Below are 19204 nucleotides of genomic sequence, written 5' to 3'. Positions count from 1 at the left end.
AAATAAGTATAAAATAAACATGTTAAAAAAGTTTTATCTCAATTTATGGCAATGTACTTATAAATCACAGCTCCAAACAAGCCTGAACTTTTCTTCATTGCTGCTTTTTATGAACAATTCCTGATTTTGTATGAAGATTGATGAGATTTTCTGAGTTGATTAGGTATGAGAAAGAAGCACCGGAAGGAGGAACGGCCTTTCCTTTTCTTTTTCGTTGAAAGGGCATTTTTGTCTTTTTGATTTTATCAATCTTTAAGAAAATATTAAAAACATACCCCCTTCAATATTGTACCAAACAAGCTTATCCTAATCACTATTACATTACAATCTATTCTATTACATTCTCATTGATTCCACGAACCAAACGAGCTGTTTTCAAGTCATATATACAAGAGAGATCCTAGAATCAATGGAACTGTTACTTTTACGTGGACATGGGATTTTGACCCTTTCATTTTTTTCCTCCAACCTCTCTGTTTCCTTTATCATCAAATAAATAAAATAAAACCGCCGGTGCATTGTCTTGTTTGATTAATACTGAGTTTGTTTCCCGTCATTTTGTACCTATAAAATTGTAAATGACCCTTTAAAGAATTGAGATAACTTTATGTTTCCCATGGGAAGAAGTTCTCACGAATTTCAGTCCTGCAGAACCAAGCAGGCAACGAGCCAGCCAATCAATCATGGTTGAAACAAAGGGTTAATCTCACACCTAACCCATGATGTCCTCGCCCAGAGAAATGTTAACCGGAAATGATCTGCGTACTCTTGTTCTCGAGATGGGGCCTTTTTCATTGGCAAAACTGATACCACCTTTCTTTGTGTCCGAGACGGATTTCTCGACTGTTTCTGTCGTTTCAGTAATGAATTGCAGCCCCTGAATAACATTGAATCAGGTCACCAATGGACGGAGTTTGAGAATGATGAATTTGAACAATTTATAGAGAACTGACATACCTTAAGCGAAGATTCACCCACAAGAGCCTTTGTTGAATGGTCTGCAAGTTCCGTGCTGACTTCCTGTCAAAGGATTCCAACAATCAAAATTAGCACCGGGAAAGGAAAGAAAAGGGGGGAAAAAAAAGAAGAAGAAGAAGAACGAAAGTTAACTTAACAGGCATGGACCATGAAGATGAAAAATCTTAGAGGATAAGTATAGAAAGATGAAAAATCTGACCTTGAATAGTCTACTGCTTGGCTGCCCTGTAAACTGATCAGCTAACCGGCACAGATACCAGAGACCTGAGTTAGTTATGTCCTGCATGAAAATTTCCAAAGAAGCAAAGGTGAAAAATCATATGTGAGCGCTCCTGCGCATGTAAATCAGAATATATTCTAGACAATAATAGTTAATCCATGTAACTGCAGAGTTAAATCATGACCTGTTTGCTTTCAACAAGCTTGAGCTTTCCTTCCTGTCAAGTTGATAAAATATATTAAAGTCACTACTTCAACAATGCAATATTTCAAGTCAGTTGGATGCTTAAAAGTGGGAGAAATATAGTTTACCAGGCCGGAAATCATTTCATGGATGCGTCCAAAATCACCCCCAATTTGCGAAAGGTTTGACTTCACTTCATTCACCTGTATAAAAATAAAAATAAATGAGCATGCAGGAACGAACTTCCATATATAGCCTGAGATGAATTTTGCAATTACGCAAGAAGCTGGCTCTTGAAACTGACTGCAGACCACCCAGTCCACAAGGGATACTAATGTTATGAAGGAAGAAGCAAAGTTCAAGTTGAATTTTGCCACGCAAAAATAACAATAGCAACTTCAATCTTAACAAAGCAATTCAAAACATAATGGAGGACGGGCACATTGATCCAGATATAGTCATAATTCACTGATTCTGAGGAATAACTTGAAACACAGTTCATTTGATTGATCCTATATTTAGACGTGTCTTCTTCATGTGTAACAACTTCTTGCCTTAATTGCATTAACAAAATTGCCCAGATTGTAAAGAAAATCAACATCTCTTACATCATTTGCAATAAGCTGGGTTAACTCATTGTACTCCTCAATTTTCAGGTCCAAAACTTCTAGTTTCTCTGTTAGATGCTTTCTAGTTGACTGCATGCGTCGTTTAAACAAAGTTGTTCAGCAACCAACACAGATGTAAGATGGTCAAACTGTGAAAATTTTATGTCAACAGTTGCGACTTACAGCTAATGTTTCATGTACATTCTCCAATTGCTTTGTCACGGTTGCAACAGCATTGGCCATTTTACGCTTTGTCACAAACATTACATCAGAAAATGACCATCAAAGATAGATGAAAAATATGATGAATGCATTAATAGCATCATTACATACCACCATTGCTTCTAGATCAATTGCAGATATACAAATAATCTTTTGATTAAACAATTGTCTCACCTTCCACCACATGTAGCAATAACCCATAACTCCTATTGCAGCAGCTGGTAATAGGTAAGATGCATAACTCCCTATGTGCAAATAATTCACACCAACAGCATTTTGTAGTTAGCAAAAAGAAAACCTTTTAGATAGAGAAAAATATTACTCTGTCATTATAATAAAATCACTCTACTTTTATTACATGAGAGTAACAGGCAAGATTAGAACATCCTAGATCTAACGAGGTGATCATTCAAAACTACAACCAGGAAAATCCACCATCTCACTAACTTTGAAGGAACACATACTAAAGTACCCAAACAAAGGGAAAGATTGTCAGAGGAATACTACGAAAACATGGAATAAATAAGGTTATTTCGGCCATACAGAGAATCTTGCAGGTAGAATCAATCAGTTAACCATTCAGGAAAATCTTGAATTTCAGCAAAAATGGATTGAAAGAGATAAAATCAGGTGCCTTGAAGTATTCTGATAAAAATATAATTTTTATCACTACAACTAACTCAAAAGGAACAAAGAAAGAGACATGCAAAACTCGTGATAAACTGAAAATAATTCATGCTACATACCATTAGAGGAAGAGTTGCCATTGAAGATAGTTACAGGATTGGATGAGGTCAGCTCCCTAATATCTTGAGCTAGTTGTCGAATCTGAAGTTAAAACATGCAGGTTTATTTTGCATTAATTAATGTATTCCCTCTACAGATATAACTTTAATATGAATTATCCTGCAATTTAACAACAATCAGATTTAAAGAGATGGGGCAAAAGAAAGGTTTTCTCCTTCAAATACATCATATAGATGCTTCTGTCTTGTTCATCAACAGGTCGCTTCACTTGTGCAAAAGGTCAATGGTGGGGCTGATCTACTGAGCTAGTTACGACCATTGACTATGACCAAGCATGTAGTCAGAGTATAGACAATAAAATCCTTATTTGGCAGGTTTGGAGTATATCTTTGGCCGCTATGACTAGAGTTTGGTTCTCCCTTTGACTTTGAGGCTTCCATAGCTTTGAACTTTATTCGTTCCCAGAAGCAATAGGAGCATAGAGTTCACTGGCCCTGTAGAGTCATTAATGGTTTTGGCCACATCTTATTTAGAAGAGGATTATTTTCATGTGTTCTCCGTGGATTTCCAGAAACATGAAGGTTTCTGGAAATCTCCTGAGCTAGTTGTCGAATTTGAAGTTAAAACATGCAGGTCTGATGTGTATTAATTGATATATTCCCCCTAAAGATGTAAGTTTTATGATGAATTATCCTGCAACGCAACAGTAATCAAATTCGAAGTTATGGGGTAAAATAAAGGTCTTGTCCTTCAAATAGATCACCATAGATACTCCTATCTTATTCATCACAAGGTTTCTTCATTTGGGCAAAAAATCAGGGTGGAGCTGATCCGCTGAGCTAGCTTCTAACATTAGCCATGACCAAGCAAGTTGTCGGAGTAAAGACAATAAGTCCTAATTTAGCAGATTTGGAATATATGTTTGGTTGCTTTGATGAGATTTGGGTTTGTCCATCTGATAGACAGGCTTTTGTAGCCATGAAGTTTACGTGATTCAGGAAGCAACGGGAACATAACATTCTTCAGCCTTGTGATCATTACAGGCTTTAAAAGAGAATTATTTTCACGTTCTATTTATGGATTTCTACAAAATGGTTGTTCTTTTATCTCCATTTCTTTTTTTCGTGTAGAAGGGGGAGGGGTGCCCCTTGCGGACATTCAAAGGAATTGGAAGGTTCTTTTGAATTAGACATCGGGTTTCTCTACCCCAATATCTTACAGTCTTCCCCTAGTTCCCCCAAAATCAATTTCTTATGGCCTGCCCCATTGATTTGTACCATATGAAAAATAGTCCGAATTTTACGAAGACAAGGAAGCCACCAGATAACATTGATAATTTTACAATACCAGAGCGGCAATGGCTGCAGTGTCACATCGACCGGGTAAAAACTCAGCTTCATTACAATCCTTGAGCAATGCCAGAAGTTGTGCAATGAGATCAGAAGACCTTTGGTTCCTCCGCACAACAGAGCCAGACCAACCTAAAAAGTAGCAAAGGAAAAACAAAACTTGTACCAAGAAAAGGTAAAAGTTCTCATCAGTTAATGAACAGCGATGAATGAACAGGGACACTTTTTTTTTTTAAGCAATGAGACAAAAAAAAAGTGTCATGTAAGTAATGAGACGGACAAAACAGGAAAAGTTTTCTTTTTCTTTATAAAGGTTCTGCAGGGATTGAAGTGGCGAGCTTCTTGTTCAGTCTTTAAACCATAAACGGAATCTCCAGTGTCATGTAAGTTAATCAACAAAATAGACTTCAGGAGTTTATCACACGGCTAGAACAAAGTTAGGAGCTGAATTGGCCAGAAATTCACCGACAATTTAAATCAAACAGGATTTAAGAATGAGATATGAAGTAGAACGCTCACTAGCTGGGACAAGGATAAGAATTTTGGAGTTTTGAACCGCTCGTGATACCATTTTCCGCGAATGATCTGAACGAAATCAAGCTTATCGGGAATGCTCAGTATAAGTCGATATCACTTCCAGCTACAACAAATCGATGGGAATTCAATTGACACTCAGGAAGAAGGAAGAGAAACACAGTTAAATACAGACTGAGAAAGAGAACTGAGAGAGAGATTACACGCCATTTCCTTAAGGTGGCTTGACTGTTTAAGCTTCCTGAGCTGCTGGAACCTTCTACGCGGTCGATTCTACGTCTGGTGCCACGTCGCTCGTTCCCTCTACATCGTCTACCTCCATCGCTGGCGGGGTATGGCTCCTCAAGGTCAAAGCGGGTAACGAACTCGAGTAGACCACCCGCGAGGTTGGCGCGGGCCGAGGTGATTTCCCGTTTTATTTTTCATTTGCTGGGAAAAATAAATATCAATTGGAAATATATTGTAAGCTATATTTTGTAAATATTAAAATTTCAATTGTAAATTCCAAAAGACTCAATTCTAAAAGTAAAAAGAAATGATTGGTTAATTCTTTTAAATGTTTTGATTTGATTCCCAATTTATAATTTAATTTGCTATTTATTTTTCAATATATGAAACTAAGATTATAAGACTTAATTGAGTTGTAATTAATTTTTCAACATTTATGTTTGGGCTTCATGGTTTGCAAGTTACAACTGGATACTTCACAAGTAGTACTTAAATAAAATATCTCTGAATTAAGTTAATTAAATTTATCTATTAAGATATACAAAAATAAATATTAGAATATTCTTACTCATAAAGAAAATTGATTTCCTTATATTTTCATAAATAACATTGAATAAGGAAGCATAGAAGCATGCATAGTAATTTTTAGGTTGCCAATGCTCCTAATAAGAACAGTATACCTTTTCTTTAATTATGGATATACCATTATGGCTTCATGAATAAACCAATAAAGAATACCTTAAAATGATTTTGAACTAAGATATAATTTAATGGAAGCTATATTGTGTACATAAGTCATAAATATTTATTCAATATCCTATACAATAAGCATATGATTGATTGGCAGTAGCTTTGAAAGGGACATTCTGGTTTGGTTCAATAGAAAAATTGCAAGAATTGAAAGGATTAAAGGGTATATTACCGCTAATATAACACATTATAAAATAGAAGTAAAATAACATCTTCACCTAATCACTCTTGCTTCCCGACTAAGAAATAGAGGGGTTTATAAACTCACACTCCTCTGTTCATCTCCGGAGCAAAATATTTTTATTTTCAAATTAAAAAAAAAATCGTCAAGTCACTATGAAGATCTTTTTTGGGTGATAAACGGGGTCCAAGCCCAAGAGATCTAAAAAGATAAGAAAATCAGGGTGTTTGATGTCAATAAAAGCACTTAAAAAAATATTTTTACATAAGTCAAGTTACAATTTTTTTTATATATTTATTTTGGAGGTGTTTGAGTGAACATCAAACTATAATTTTAAAATTAATTTTTTGGTATACGAAGTAAATATGTGAGATGAATTTTTTTTCGATTTGTGTAAAAATATTTTTTAAAAGTGATTTTAAGAGAAACTAAACACTCCTTTTTGTATGTCGTAAAATTATTTTTAAAATTATTATTTGATTTCATTTTTGCTCCTGTTCCTCTGCCCTAAACTCCAACTCAACCTCCAGATGAACTTCACAGAACAGTCACCTCAAAATTATTTTTCCAAATTAATATTAATCGTCAAGTCAGTATGTAGAATTTATGATGTACTCTTTTACGAAAAAATAAATTAAATTATTACAAATGGAATTTTTTTTAATGGGCCTGTACAAATGGAACTGAGCCATTCATACTTCTTACTGGATTGTTAAATTTTATGCCGAAGAATGCTCATTTTCCTGCCATAACGCGAGGAGATCCAAATTCAAATAGACACCCATCTTTTGTCAAGTTCAAATTGCAAACCCATTTAGCGAGTTTAGGGTCTAGTTCGTTGATTTACCAAACAGACCAGCGGATTTCCAATTCGATTTAGTTTCTGAAACATTGAGCATCCGTCTTGAGAGTTCATCCAAGGATGAGTGTTCAAAAGAATCTGGTAAATGGCCTGGTCGTGTAAATTATTAAGGGATAAGGTGCAAATTTACATTTAAGAACACTAGCTATCTGAAAGTATTTTTTGGTTTCATATCGTTTCAAATCGTAGCAATTTTGTCTTGGCTATTAGCCAAATTAATTTTGATTGTTAGTTAACCAACTATACTGAGTTGGCTGGTCTATGTATCGTTCACGTCGTTTTCTTTTCAGAGTTAAAATGCAAATTTGCCTAGGAAGTTTTCACTTAGAAGCGCTGGGTATCCGAAAGTTTCAAATTGTAGCAATGTTTACCCCAGATGTTATCCATGTTAAGTTTGACCATTAACTAACCAAAGATGCTGAGCTGGTAGGTCCACATATGATTCATTTCATTCCCGGTTCATAATCCTAATGCCCTTTCTCCAACATAAAAACAATTCTTTTCACACATCTATTATTTCGTCATTTGCTCTTAGTTTAGTGCTTTTTATAAGAACAAAAATAGAGCACAAAAATATAGCAAATAATATATGTAAAGGAGAAGCTTACAAGAATTCTTGAAGGATATAATCAATGAGGTCGATTTCAAAAATAACCACAGGTTTGGAAAGCATAGAATCAATGATTTTCCTAGAGCTAGTACTAAATCCTCATCTTCAAAACGAAAAAAATTTAAGTGGATCACATGTGGACCAACCAATTCAGCGTATTTGATTAATTAATGATCAAATTTAACATGGATAATAGTTGGGGCAACATTGTTACAATTTCTAAACTTCTGGATACCAATCGCTCATAAATAAGAACTTATAGGATAAGTTTGCACTTAACACCCAAAAAAAATGACGTGAACGACATGTCGACAAGCCAACTCAACATAATTAGTTAACTAGCGGTCAAACTTAATCTAAATAATGGCTAAAGCGACATTGAGCCAAAAAATACTTTTGGATATCTAGTGCTTCAAAGCGCAAACTTCTAAGATGAATTTACATCTTAACCAAATTATTAATGACCTAATTCGATTATGCATAAAAGAGGGTTACATGTAATTCTGATGCTTGCCTACGTTCCTATTGTTTGGTTGGTTCAATGTAATGCATCCCCACATTAAAAAAAAAAAAACCTATGTAATCCCTGTTCCCATATGCTATAATCCATTTTTTTTTTTAAAAAAAAATGCTCCTCACCCTTCCGAAGCTCCCGTCATCTTTCTTCTCCCCATCTCAAACCAACGCTAGCAAACGATACCCCACTGCCACCTTCGTCCAGATCAACAACTTCAAACGCCATTGGACAGCATCATTCAAATCAACCAAGATCAAATGCCATCAAACCCCGCAGCCACGATCAACGACCTTTTCCCTTCCAATACTCGAGTTCACTACCAAATCTGCTTGCTAACCACCCATTCTCAAAGATCATAGAACTTGTAAAACAGTTACCACCAAATCCATTGGTAATCTCCATTTTCAACCAACCGCTTCCTCACTCAATTATAAATCCTATCGAGATTATTTAAAATGACTTCAAAACAGTTTTTTAATCATGATTTACAACTACAAAATAAATATAAAATAAATATATGAAAAGAATTTTATTTCAATTCATGTTAACATGCTTATAATTCGCTACTCCAAACAAGCCTGAACTTTTTTTCATTGCTGCTTTTTATGAATAATTCCGATTTTCTATGAAGATTGATGAGATTTTGTGAGTTGATTAGGTATGACAAAGAAACACCAGAAGGAGGAACGCCTTTTCCTTTTCTTTTTCGTCGAAAGAGTATTTTGTCTTTTGGATTTTATCTATATTTAAGTAAATATCAATAACATATTTAGTTACCCCCTTCAATATTGTATCAAACAAACTTATCCGAGTCACCCTTACGTGACATTCGATTCTATTACATTCTCATTGATTCCATGAACGAAACGAGCTCTCTTCAAATCGTATATACAAGATCAATGGAACTGTTACTTTTACGCAGACATGGGATTTTGACCGCTTCATTTTTTCCTCTAACCTCTCTTTTTCCTTTATCATTAAATAAATAAGATAAAACCCCCCGTGCATTGTTCTTGTTTGATTAATAATGAGTTTGTTTCCCGTCATTTTGTGCCTATGTAAAATTGTAAATGTCCCTTTAAAGAATTGAGATAACTTCATACTTCCCAAGGGAAAAAGTTATCACGAATTTCAGTTCTGCAGAACCAAGTAGGCAACGAGCCAGCCAATCAATCGTGGTTGAAACAAAGGGTTAATCACACTCCTAACCCGTGATATCCTTGCCCAGAGAAACGTTAACGGGGAATGATCTGTGCACTCTTGTTCTCGAGATGGGGCCTTTTTCATTGGCAAAACTGACACCACCTTTCTTTGTGTCCGAGACGGATTTCTCAACTGTGTCTGTCATTTCAGTAATGAATTGCAGCCCCTGAATAACATTGAATCAAGTCACCGATGGACGGAGATTGAGAATGATGAATTTGAACAATTTATAGAGAAATGACAAACCTTAAGCGAAGATTTACCCTCAAGAGCCTTTGTTGAATGGTTTGCAAGTTCCGTGCTGACTTCCTGTCAAATGACTCCAACAATCAAAATTAGCACCCCCCCCGGGGGGGGGGGGACAGAAGAAAGGAAGTTAACTTAATAGGCATGGACCTCGAAGATGAAAAATCTTAGAGGATAAATATAGAAAGATCAAAAATCTGACCTTGAATATTCTACTGCTTGGCTGCTCTTTAAACCCATCAGCTAATTGGCACAGATACCAGAGACCTGAGTTAGTTATGTCCTGCATGAAAATTTCAAAAGAAGCAAAGGTGAAAAATCATGTGAGCGCGCATGCGCATGTAAATCAGAACATATTCTAGACAATAATAGTTAATCCATGTAACTGCAGAGTTAAATCAATGACCTGTTTGCTTTCAACAAGCTTGAGCTTTCCTTCCTGTCAAGTTAATAAAACACATTAAAGTCAGAACTTCAACAATGCAATGCTTCAAGTTGATTTGATGCTTAAAAGTGGTAGGGGAGAAATATAGTTTACCAGGCCGGACATCATTTCATGGATGCGTTCAAAATCACCCCCAATTTGTGAAAGGTTTGACTTCACTTCATTCACCTGTATGAAAGTAAAAATAAATGAGCATGCAGGAACGAACTTCCACATATAGCCTGAGATGAATTTTTCAATTTACCAAAGAAGCTCGCTCTTAAAACTGACTGCAGACCACCCAATCCACAAGGGATACTAATGTTATGAAGGAAGAAGCAAAGTTCAAGTTGAATTTTGCCATGCAAAAGTAACAATATCAACTTCAATCCCAACAAAGCAATTCAAACCATAAAGGAGGACGGGCATATTGATCCAGATACTAATAGTCATAATTCACTGATTCTTAGGAATAACTTGAAACACAGTTCATTTGATTGATCCTATATTTAGAGGTGTCTTCTTCATATGTAACAACTTCTTGCCTTAATCGCATTGATAAAGTTGCCCAGATTGTAAAGAAAATCAACATCTCTTACATCATTTGCCGTAAGCTGGGTTAACTCATTGTGCTCCTCAACTTTCAGGTCCAAAACTTCTAGTTTCTTTGTTAGATGCTTTCTAGTTGACTGCATGCATCGTTTAAACAAGGATGTTCAGCATCCAACACAGATGTAAGATGGTCAAACTGTGAAAATTTTATGTCAACAGTTGCGACTTACAGCTAATGTTTCATGTACATTCTCCAATTGCTTTGTCACGGTTGCAACAGCATTGGCCATATTACGCTTTGTCACAAACATTACATCGGAAAATGACCATCCCTGAAGAGGAAAACTATGATGAATGCATTAATAGCATCATTATATACCACCATTGCTTCTAGATCAATTGCAGAGATATACATAATCTTTTGATTAAATAATAGTCTCACCCTCCACCGCATGTAGCAATAACCCATAGCTCCTATTGCAGCAGCTGGTAATAGGTAAGATGCATAACTCCCTATGTGCAAATAATTCAAACCAACAGCATTTTATAGTTAGAAAAAAGAAACCCTTTTAGATAGAGAAAAATATTACTCTGCCATTATAATAAAATCACTCTGCTTTTATAACATCAGAGTAACAGGCAAGATTAGAACATCCTAGATCTAACAAGGTGATCATTCAAAACCAAAACCAGGAAAATCCAGCGTCTCACTCACTAACTTTGAAGGAACACATAGTAAAGTACCAACACAAAGGGAAACATTGTAACAGGGATACTAGGAAAACATGAATAAATAAGGTCATTTTGGCCATATAGAGAATCTTGCAGGTAGAATAACTCAGTTAACCATTCACGAAAATCTTGAACTTCAGCAAAAATGGATTGAAAGAGATACAATCAGGTGCCTTTAAGTATTGTGATAAAAATATAATTTTTATCACTACAACTAACTCAAAAGGAGCAAAGAAAGAGACATGCAAAACTCATGATAAACTGAAAATAATTCATGCTACATACCATTAGAGGAAGAGTTGCCATTGAAGATAGTTACAGGATTGGATGAGGTCAGCTCCCTAATCTCCTGAGCTAGTTGTCGAATCTGAAGTTAAAACATGCAGGTTTATTTTGCATTAATTAGTGTATTCCCTCTAAAGATATAACTTTAATATGAATTATCTTGTAATTTAACAATAATCAGATTTAAAGATATGGGGTAAAAGAAAGGTTTTGTCGTTCAAATACATCACACAGATGCTTCTGTCTTGTTCATCAAAAGGTCGCTTCACTTGCGCAAAATGTCAGAGGTGGGCCTGATCTACTGAGCTAGTTACCACCATTAGCTATGACCAAGCATGTAGTCAGAGTATAGACAATAAGATCCTTATTTGGCAGGTTTGCAATATGTCTTTGGCCGATATGACTAAGAGTTTGGTTGTACATTTGACGTTGAGGCTTCTATAGCTTTGAAGTTTATTCGTTTCCAGAAGCAATAGTAGCATAGTGTTCACTGGCCCTGTAGAGTCATTAATGGTTTTGGCCACATCTTATTTAGAAGAGGAATATTTTCATGTGCTCTTTGTGGATTTCTAGAAATGGTTCCTTTTTTCTATTTCTCCACTTTGGGTGGAAGGGGGAGGGATGCTCCTTGTGGACATCCAAAGAAGCCACCAGATAACATTAAGCTTGCAATACCTGAGCAGCAATGGCTGCGGTGTCATATCGGCCTGGTGAAATCTCAGCTTCATCCACACCCTTCAGCAATTCCTGAAGCTGTGCAATGAGATCAGACAAACGGCCGCTTCTCAACACAACAGAGCCAGTCAAACCTAAAATTCAGAAAAAGAACTTCATTACAGTTCTCGTCAGTTCATGAACAACGACGAATGAGTCACATGTACACAATCCTATTCTTTTTCTTTTTTTTTGGGCAAAGTAAAAGCTCGCCTCGACCGAGCCAAATGAACCATAAGACAAACGAAAAAGAAGCAGTTTTTCTTTATGAAGGTTTTAAAAGGACTGAAGTTACGAGCTTCTAGATCAGTCAATTAACCATTGAACTGAATTTCCAGTGCCTTGCAAGTTCATCAACAAAGCAGACTTCTGGGATTTACCATTTGGGAGGTTAATTAGTCGGAAATTCCCAACAATTCAAAACAGACAGAAGGATTTCAGAATAAGATATAAAGTAAACGGTTACCGGCTCCGACAAGTATAAGAATTTTGGAGGTTTGAACTCCCGCTTGTAATGCCATTTTTTCGCGAAGACAAAGCGCCCTCTCTTTCTTCACCCCACAGGAGGACCAATACGATTTTACAAAGAACCCCGTTGGTCGGCCTTATTTAACTAAAAATTTCGGCAGAAGAAAATCTTTAACTGAAAATTAAAGTTTTTATAAAAATTTTATATCCAATATTTATTTAGCCAAACTATCGTTTAATATTCTTAATTATTAATTAGGACAATGTTGAAGGTGTTGAAGAACAATAATATTTAAAAAAAATACCATAATATTTAGTTTTTAATTTTTAAAATCGATCAAATATGCTTCTCATTTATTTGAGACTTCGTGTCTTATATAAGAGCCGCATCTGATGCCTGATTCATAATTATTTTATCACTAATACTAATACTACTACTAATAATTTAAAAAAAAAAAGTGCGAGAATTTCACCCAAAAAAAAAAAAGACTGCAAGAAAACAAAAGGGTGGGCAATTTTGACTTTTTGGATTGTTATGATTGGGATTGACTTCCTGGCAACGCAAGATTGCAATTTTTGTACTTGTCTATCTGCACGGCTACCGCCTTCCCTGGTCACTGCGCCAAGGAGCCACTTCCAGATTTTGCAACCCACAAAGCAAAATGATGCCTTTTCTATTTCTACTTCTGTTAGCGTCTTCCTTGATTCATGGGTATGCTCAGGATCGGCCTAACGACCAATCTTCCATGTCCTTGGTAATAACTCAAGGTGGTCTTGATTTCGTGAAAGAATTGCTTGTAAATAAGGCAATTTCGTCAATGATCCCACTTCGATTGCCCAATATTGAAAAGACTGTGAAAATTCCAGTTGTGGGTGATGTTTTCATGGCGCTTTCGAACATCACTATATATCAAATTGACGTTCCTTCGTCGAATATCAAGCCCGGGGAAGATGGGATTTCCATTATAGCTTCGGGCACGAGTTGTATTTTAAGTATGAATTGGTATTACTCTTACAGTACGTGGCTTGTGCCCGTCGAAATTAGTGACAAAGGTAGCGCTTCAGTTCAGGTATATAACTTGGAATTTTGGTTAGTTTTTGAACGTTTCGTTATATATTCAACTAGATTCCTTCTCCCCTGCGTTGAACGATTTTCTGGAGCTGAAAGAGTAATTGCCAATGGGATAATTTTTGCTCGATCTACTTATATATTGATTGATTGAACTTGTGAAATTGCAGAAGCCGACTACTCTGAGCAATCAGAATAGACTTGCAATTTTTTTCACTTCCAAGATAGCTACAATATCCCATCTAGCCCTCCTTATACATTTTTCACTCTCACCTTTGGGTAAAAAATTAATTACAACATTTATTAGTTATTAACAGGCACTCTGACTCCCAATTCTTTTCTCCTGACACACACTCAATGAACACTGGAACATATAATTTTTTTTTTTAATATGCATCATTTTGAAGGAATTTTGCCTAATCAGGCTATACTTTCATTAATGACGTTGATAGAACTGTAAAATAGGACTTGGCGCTATTAGTTTCTTTTCATTCCAAATGGGGTGGAGGATCTGCTGTTTTGCTAGTAGTCAAGTTTCTTTTAAGTTTATATTATCCTACGCAAATATTTTATGAACATGTTTCACTCTCAGCTTTGGGTAAATTAATTAATTACAACATTTATTAGTTATTTACAGGCACTCTGACTCCCACTTCTTTTCTCCTGATACACACTCAATGAACACTGGAACACATTTTTTTTTTTTTAAATATGCATCATTTTGAAGGAATTTTGCCTAATCAGGCTATACTTTCATTAATGACGTTGATAGAACTGTAAACTAGGATTTGGCGCTGTTAGTTTCTTTTCATTCCAATGGGGTGGAGGATCTGCTGTTTTGCTTAACTTTATGGTAGTCAAGTTTCTTTTAAGTATATATTATCCTACGCAAAATATTTTATGCATATTCCCGGTGTATCCTGATTCCTGCTCAGGCTCTAGATGATGCCCATTCGTTGTTCCTACTGTGTTGTTCTGCTGTTTGTATTTTTGTCTCATCTTCCGCACAATGTAAACAAAGAGGAAATTAATAAGTTCTATTGCTGCAAAGGTTGAAGACATGGAAGTTGGACTTACATTGGGCATGGAGACTCAGGAAGGATCACTGAAGCTGGTCCTGAAGGACACTGGGTGTGACATCAAAGACATCTCTATTAAATTGGATGGAGGAGCATCTTGGCTTTATCAAGGGTATGACCATATTTTCTGGTTACTTCTGTTACTTCATTTTAGAAATCTTGCTGGCAATGGATATGCTATCTCCGTTTACTGTTCATATTGGCTGTTTTCCTATGGTTTATCTATATGTTTAACTGCCCTTTTTTCCCTGAATTTATCTACAAATCAGAACAATATGTTTGTAACTACGGTGCTTTGAGGCCGAATTAAAGTTCTTGGATCTACCACATTGAGGAAGTAGCACAATGACCTTTGTGGTTTTTCCCCTCACATTTAAGGGAAAAGTAGTAGTATAAGCAAGAATCTATTGCAGAATCCATTAGGTATTTTTCACTTTCTTACTTTTTATGTTGAAAGAAGTACGTTCTTTAATTTATAGTAACCTACCTGATTACAGTACAGTCTGGTATTTAAGCATCAAGGGTTATTATGTGGTAGTTTGGAACCTTTTTTTTTTTTTGGCAACAGCTTAGAAATCCTTTGGCAGTAAATTTTCTTTTTTTCTTTTTTCTTTTTAAAAAGGCCAACAATTTCAACTTTTAGAATAATGAGAAAATGAAAGAAGCTTATTCAAACTGGACTCTGGCTGGCATCATTTTTCTGGTAGGATATGATCAGCTTGCTTACAAGATGTTTAATCTCTTCCATCTGTGATGAAGATTATGTGCAGATCTTTCTTGAAACCAAAAGATTAACTGCAACTAAACCCATTTTGAACCTCTCCTAATGCTAATAGTCATCAACTGGATAAATGACTTTTAGCACTAAGCTTTTAGACCAACAATCCAATAATAAGTACAAAATCAACAAATCAGATCCTTCTTCAAGTTTCTTGTTGCCTCAACGTATGCTTCTTTTCCTTTCAAGCATCTACCTAATCACGTAAGGGATAGATATTAGGGTAGTTTGGACTTTTGGTTAAAAAGTATCAGCTGCATGGCTTTGATAATTATAAGTATGGAGCAGAGAGACAGACACCAAAAACCAAAAGGACATACAAAAAAAGGAAAGAATGCAGCAAAGCTGCCTGATCTTTCTGCACACCCGCTAGAGATGTCCCTTTGGAGTTCGGAAGATCTGAGAACAACATCAAAGAGAGGCAATTGAATTATTCGGTACCAAAATAATGTAGAAGTGCTGAAGCACCCAAGAAGAAATGCGAGCTTGCCTTTCAGCCTAGTACATCATAGATTCAATATTAGTGCGTTACCAAAGCATATTGACCTCCTTATTATTTTCAAATATCTTTGTATTTTGTGAGGAGAAACTGTTCCAGATTTACAAGATGTACTCACCAAAATTTATAGAAAATATAAGACTGCTACCTAGCAATGTGCAAAATGATCTGATTCAGAGCTAGAAATACACATAACAAAAAGAAATCTATATGACCTTCATACATTTTCTGTTGATATATTTCTTCTGATACATTTTTTTTAGGGGTTGTCTTGTGAGTTGTGACTCATACTTTTGCTTCTCATTTGACAGGATGATTAATGCTTTTGAAGGGCAAATTGGGTCAAGAGTAGATGATGCTATCACCAAGAAACTGAAAGATGGAATTTCAAGACTTGATTCATTTTTTCAAAAGCTTCCAAAGGATATTTCAGTAAATAACAATGCTTCATTGAATGTAACTCTTGTGGTGATCCTTTATTTAGTGATTCATCAATTGGATTTCAAGTAAATGGGTTATTTATAGAAGGAAATGTGAGGCTCCTAAATACTGGCTCAAGAATCCCAAAATTTCTTTATTCTGCACTAATTCATAAAAAATGCTTGGAATTGCTCTGGATGAGGCTGTCTTCAACTCTGCATCATCCTTGTTTTATAATGTAAGTTTGGTTTTTCTATGAAGATTTGGTTTCATTGTTTTGCATGTGCTCTTAGTAGCAAAGCGTAGATTTTTTCTTTTCTCACCGTATTCCTCTTTGTTGATTATGGGGTGGTGTGGAATGTGAAATAATTTTGTGTCTTCAGGCAAAATTTATGCACTGGGTTGTGGACAAAGTACCAGATCAATCTATATTGAACACCGCAGGGTGGAGATTTATTGTTCCCCAACTGTATAGGAAGTACCCAAATCATGACATGAACTTGAATATATCTTTATCTAGTCCTCCTGTTGTTGAGTTCTCAAATCATAAAGCCAAGGCCAACATATTGCGGACTTAACAATTGATGTGATGGAAGGAGAGAAGAAGTAATACCAGTGGCTTGCATCTCATTGGTAGGATCGATTATTAAACTAATCACATTTTCTATTTTAGTTGGTTCTTGTGTATGCTTTTGCCATCTCTAACTTGTTACTTTGGTTTGATCAATTCTTTTGGCCGGTAAGGGTATAAAGTGGAGCTTACCACGCAATGGTTGACCATAAGAGGAAATCTTTTGAACTTCAGCGTTTTCTTTTAAACCTTGATGGAACATTCATGAATCATGAATAGCTTTCTTGTACTCGTTTTGAATTTTTACACTGAGAGAAATAAGAAAATAAAATTTAGCCTGTACTAGCTTTGATTATAAGCTCATCCCAAGTCATTAATGAGTAAAGCTAATCAATTGGCCAAACTGCTGAATTGGCCCGCTCACTATCCTTGGGTGTATTATGCTTACGTAGATAGCTATTGTTGGTCTTGTATAGTTTGAACATCATTTTTAAGGTTACAGGAATCGGATTTGGGGAGTGCAATCTATATTTTCCTTTGGTCCTATTTATAGGGTAGAGAGAGAAGTTTTTTTTTTTTTATCCCATTTACAAGTCACTTCATTAAATTTTCAGTGTGAATATACTATTTATCCTTAATTTATTATAGTGTAGATAGTTATCTCTTTTGAAAGGTGTATATATAAATATGGCTAAAGTTGGAAATTGTTATATTTTAATGAAGAGTTAATGCATTTTAAGGTTTCCCTTGGTTTGTGTGAAATATGCTGGAAGTGTCCTTATAAAAAGGACAGAAAAGAAGAATGGACCTTTTGATTTTACAGTCACTTGGTCAACTTTATGTTGATATCTTTTCTCAGCTTTTGGAGTTCCAGCGCTACCCCATATTTGCATGATGTACTGTTCGCTGTGTGCGTAGTCCAGTCCAGTGACTAATCTCTTCCATCTTTGTGGAAGCAGGGCACTTTATAAAAGTATCACGTAAATTCTAGTTACTCTGTGACTTTAATGAAAGTGAATTCTGAGCAGTTTACCGTCCATTTTCATTGCGCCAGAAACTCCTTATTTTATAACTGTTTGAGAAGCAAGTTATTGAAAGACATAGTGTTTAATGTAACGTACAATCAGGTGAAATTGTTAGATTACTAGGCTCCCATTCTCTCCATTTTTTCTCTCTCCCTCTTTCACCTAAGCAAAAGATACTCCATTTTCTACTCTCTTTTTTTCACATTAATCTTCTTTTGTGCAAACACTCTTAATGTGATTTATTCTCCACTGTCTTCGAATGTCTCTCAATTATAGGCCAAATTAAGTGTTTAATGAAGTCTCCGGTCATGTGTTAACTGATTTCATTATTTCCTGATCCCTACCTTCAAAAAAAGTAGTCTCAATGGATAAAAATCCTCTGAAGTGCTGGCTGTACTTTGGAGTATGAAGTGCAAATTGGATTGATGTCACTTGGGGGGGGGGGGATGGTTTAAGTTTTTATACAGCTACTTCCCTCTAACTATCTAATCTCCGCAACAACTATTCTTCATTATCACATGCTAGCAGCTTGCTGACTTCTACATTCATCTTTCTGTTTACCACAGTTTCTAATTAAATTCGATGAGTGAAAAGTTTTTAAATAATACATTTGTCTGCAAAAACTATGCAATTACAAATGTAAATTTCTTGTCATTACTTAAGAACTCTAGTAAGAAATATATAAGTAACTGCATTTAAGTTTTTCTTCTTTAGATATGATATTTCCCTTTCATATTTGTGTTGGAAAAATGGCCTGACAGTGGGATGCTTTGCTATGTTTCATCTTGTTTTCATAGGTGATTCAAGGTTCAGGTTCAGTCAAAATCAATGGAAACAATCTTGCAGGCACCATTGGTTTGGACGATTTTGCAATGTCATTGAAATGGAGCAATGTTGGTAATCCTGCGGATGTACCTGATTCAGGTGCCTTTCTGTTACGCAAGATGCATATTGTTAGTGATACTATTGAGTATTGACTTGTTGATTCTCCAAGATGCACTTTTGACAAAATGGTTTTGCAAGATGAAGCATCCCCACTTTACTCATCCAAAAATTGATTTTTTTGAAAGAATCGTCAAATTAGGCTGCTGACAGATACTTTGCTAGATTTAATGTTGCTAATGGAATGAGGGTTGCGGCTATTAAATTA

The 19204-nt window shown here is 35.6% G+C and overlaps 2 protein-coding genes and 1 pseudogene across 3 annotated transcripts; 1 reads left to right on the top strand and 2 right to left on the bottom strand.

Annotated features, from left to right (window-relative positions):
• Positions 1 to 296: 296 nt before the first annotated feature.
• On the bottom strand, positions 297 to 5137 carry LOC114743912 (uncharacterized). Of its 2 annotated transcripts, none has more exons than XM_028932109.1 (12): positions 5017 to 5137; positions 4827 to 4947; positions 4306 to 4466; positions 2958 to 3039; positions 2386 to 2456; positions 2173 to 2238; positions 1990 to 2079; positions 1510 to 1584; positions 1383 to 1415; positions 1178 to 1258; positions 958 to 1020; positions 297 to 877 (listed from the first exon to the last, which is right to left on the bottom strand). In XM_028932109.1, exons 2-12 carry the CDS (start codon positions 4876 to 4878, stop codon positions 713 to 715), a joined length of 939 nt encoding a protein of 312 aa, XP_028787942.1. In that variant the 5' UTR covers positions 4879 to 4947; positions 5017 to 5137; the 3' UTR covers positions 297 to 712. The 2 variants fall into 2 exon arrangements, with proteins under 2 accessions (XP_028787942.1, XP_028787943.1); XM_028932110.1 differs by having other exon boundaries at positions 5045 to 5137.
• A 3796-nt stretch (positions 5138 to 8933) lies between these two features.
• LOC114743913 (uncharacterized) lies at positions 8934 to 12690 on the bottom strand. The gene is made up of 11 exons (XM_028932111.1): positions 12612 to 12690; positions 12107 to 12240; positions 11432 to 11513; positions 10857 to 10927; positions 10645 to 10746; positions 10462 to 10551; positions 9977 to 10051; positions 9845 to 9877; positions 9641 to 9721; positions 9439 to 9501; positions 8934 to 9358 (listed from the first exon to the last, which is right to left on the bottom strand). The coding sequence occupies exons 1-11, from the start codon at positions 12664 to 12666 to the stop codon at positions 9194 to 9196; spliced, it is 951 nt and encodes a 316-aa protein (XP_028787944.1). The 5' UTR covers positions 12667 to 12690; the 3' UTR covers positions 8934 to 9193.
• Positions 12691 to 13203: 513 nt separating this feature from the next.
• Positions 13204 to 18978, top strand: LOC114743914 (putative BPI/LBP family protein At1g04970; annotated as a pseudogene).
• Positions 18979 to 19204: the final 226 nt, after the last annotated feature.

This window comes from Neltuma alba, unplaced genomic scaffold (genome assembly GCF_004799145.2).
Source record: "Neltuma alba isolate B1F8T4 unplaced genomic scaffold, ASM479914v2 tig00004177_pilon, whole genome shotgun sequence".
In the NCBI taxonomy this organism is placed as follows: Eukaryota; Viridiplantae; Streptophyta; class Magnoliopsida; order Fabales; family Fabaceae; genus Neltuma; species Neltuma alba.
The sequence above is the reverse complement of the archived record's forward strand: the minus strand, read 5'-3'. Positions and strand labels throughout refer to the sequence as shown.

What these genes read in the sequence shown, in the direction of transcription:
- LOC114743912 (XM_028932109.1), bottom strand. Translation starts at nt 4,878, where the DNA reads ATGGTATCACGAGCGGTTCAAAACTCCAAAATTCTTATCCTTGTCCCA. An exon ending in TCTTATCCTTGTCCCAGCTA is followed by an intron (nt 4,467 to 4,826) that starts GTGAGCGTTCTA and finishes TCTTGGTACAAG; the next exon opens with TTTTGTTTTTCCTTTGCTAC. An exon ending in ATGAAATGATTTCCGGCCTG is followed by an intron (nt 1,416 to 1,509) that starts GTAAACTATATT and finishes TCAACTTGACAG; the next exon opens with GAAGGAAAGCTCAAGCTTGT.
- LOC114743913 (XM_028932111.1), bottom strand. Translation starts at nt 12,666, where the DNA reads ATGGCATTACAAGCGGGAGTTCAAACCTCCAAAATTCTTATACTTGTC. An exon ending in ATGTACATGAAACATTAGCT is followed by an intron (nt 10,552 to 10,644) that starts GTAAGTCGCAAC and finishes CGATGCATGCAG; the next exon opens with TCAACTAGAAAGCATCTAAC. An exon ending in CCCAGCTTACGGCAAATGAT is followed by an intron (nt 10,052 to 10,461) that starts GTAAGAGATGTT and finishes ACTTTCATACAG; the next exon opens with GTGAATGAAGTGAAGTCAAA.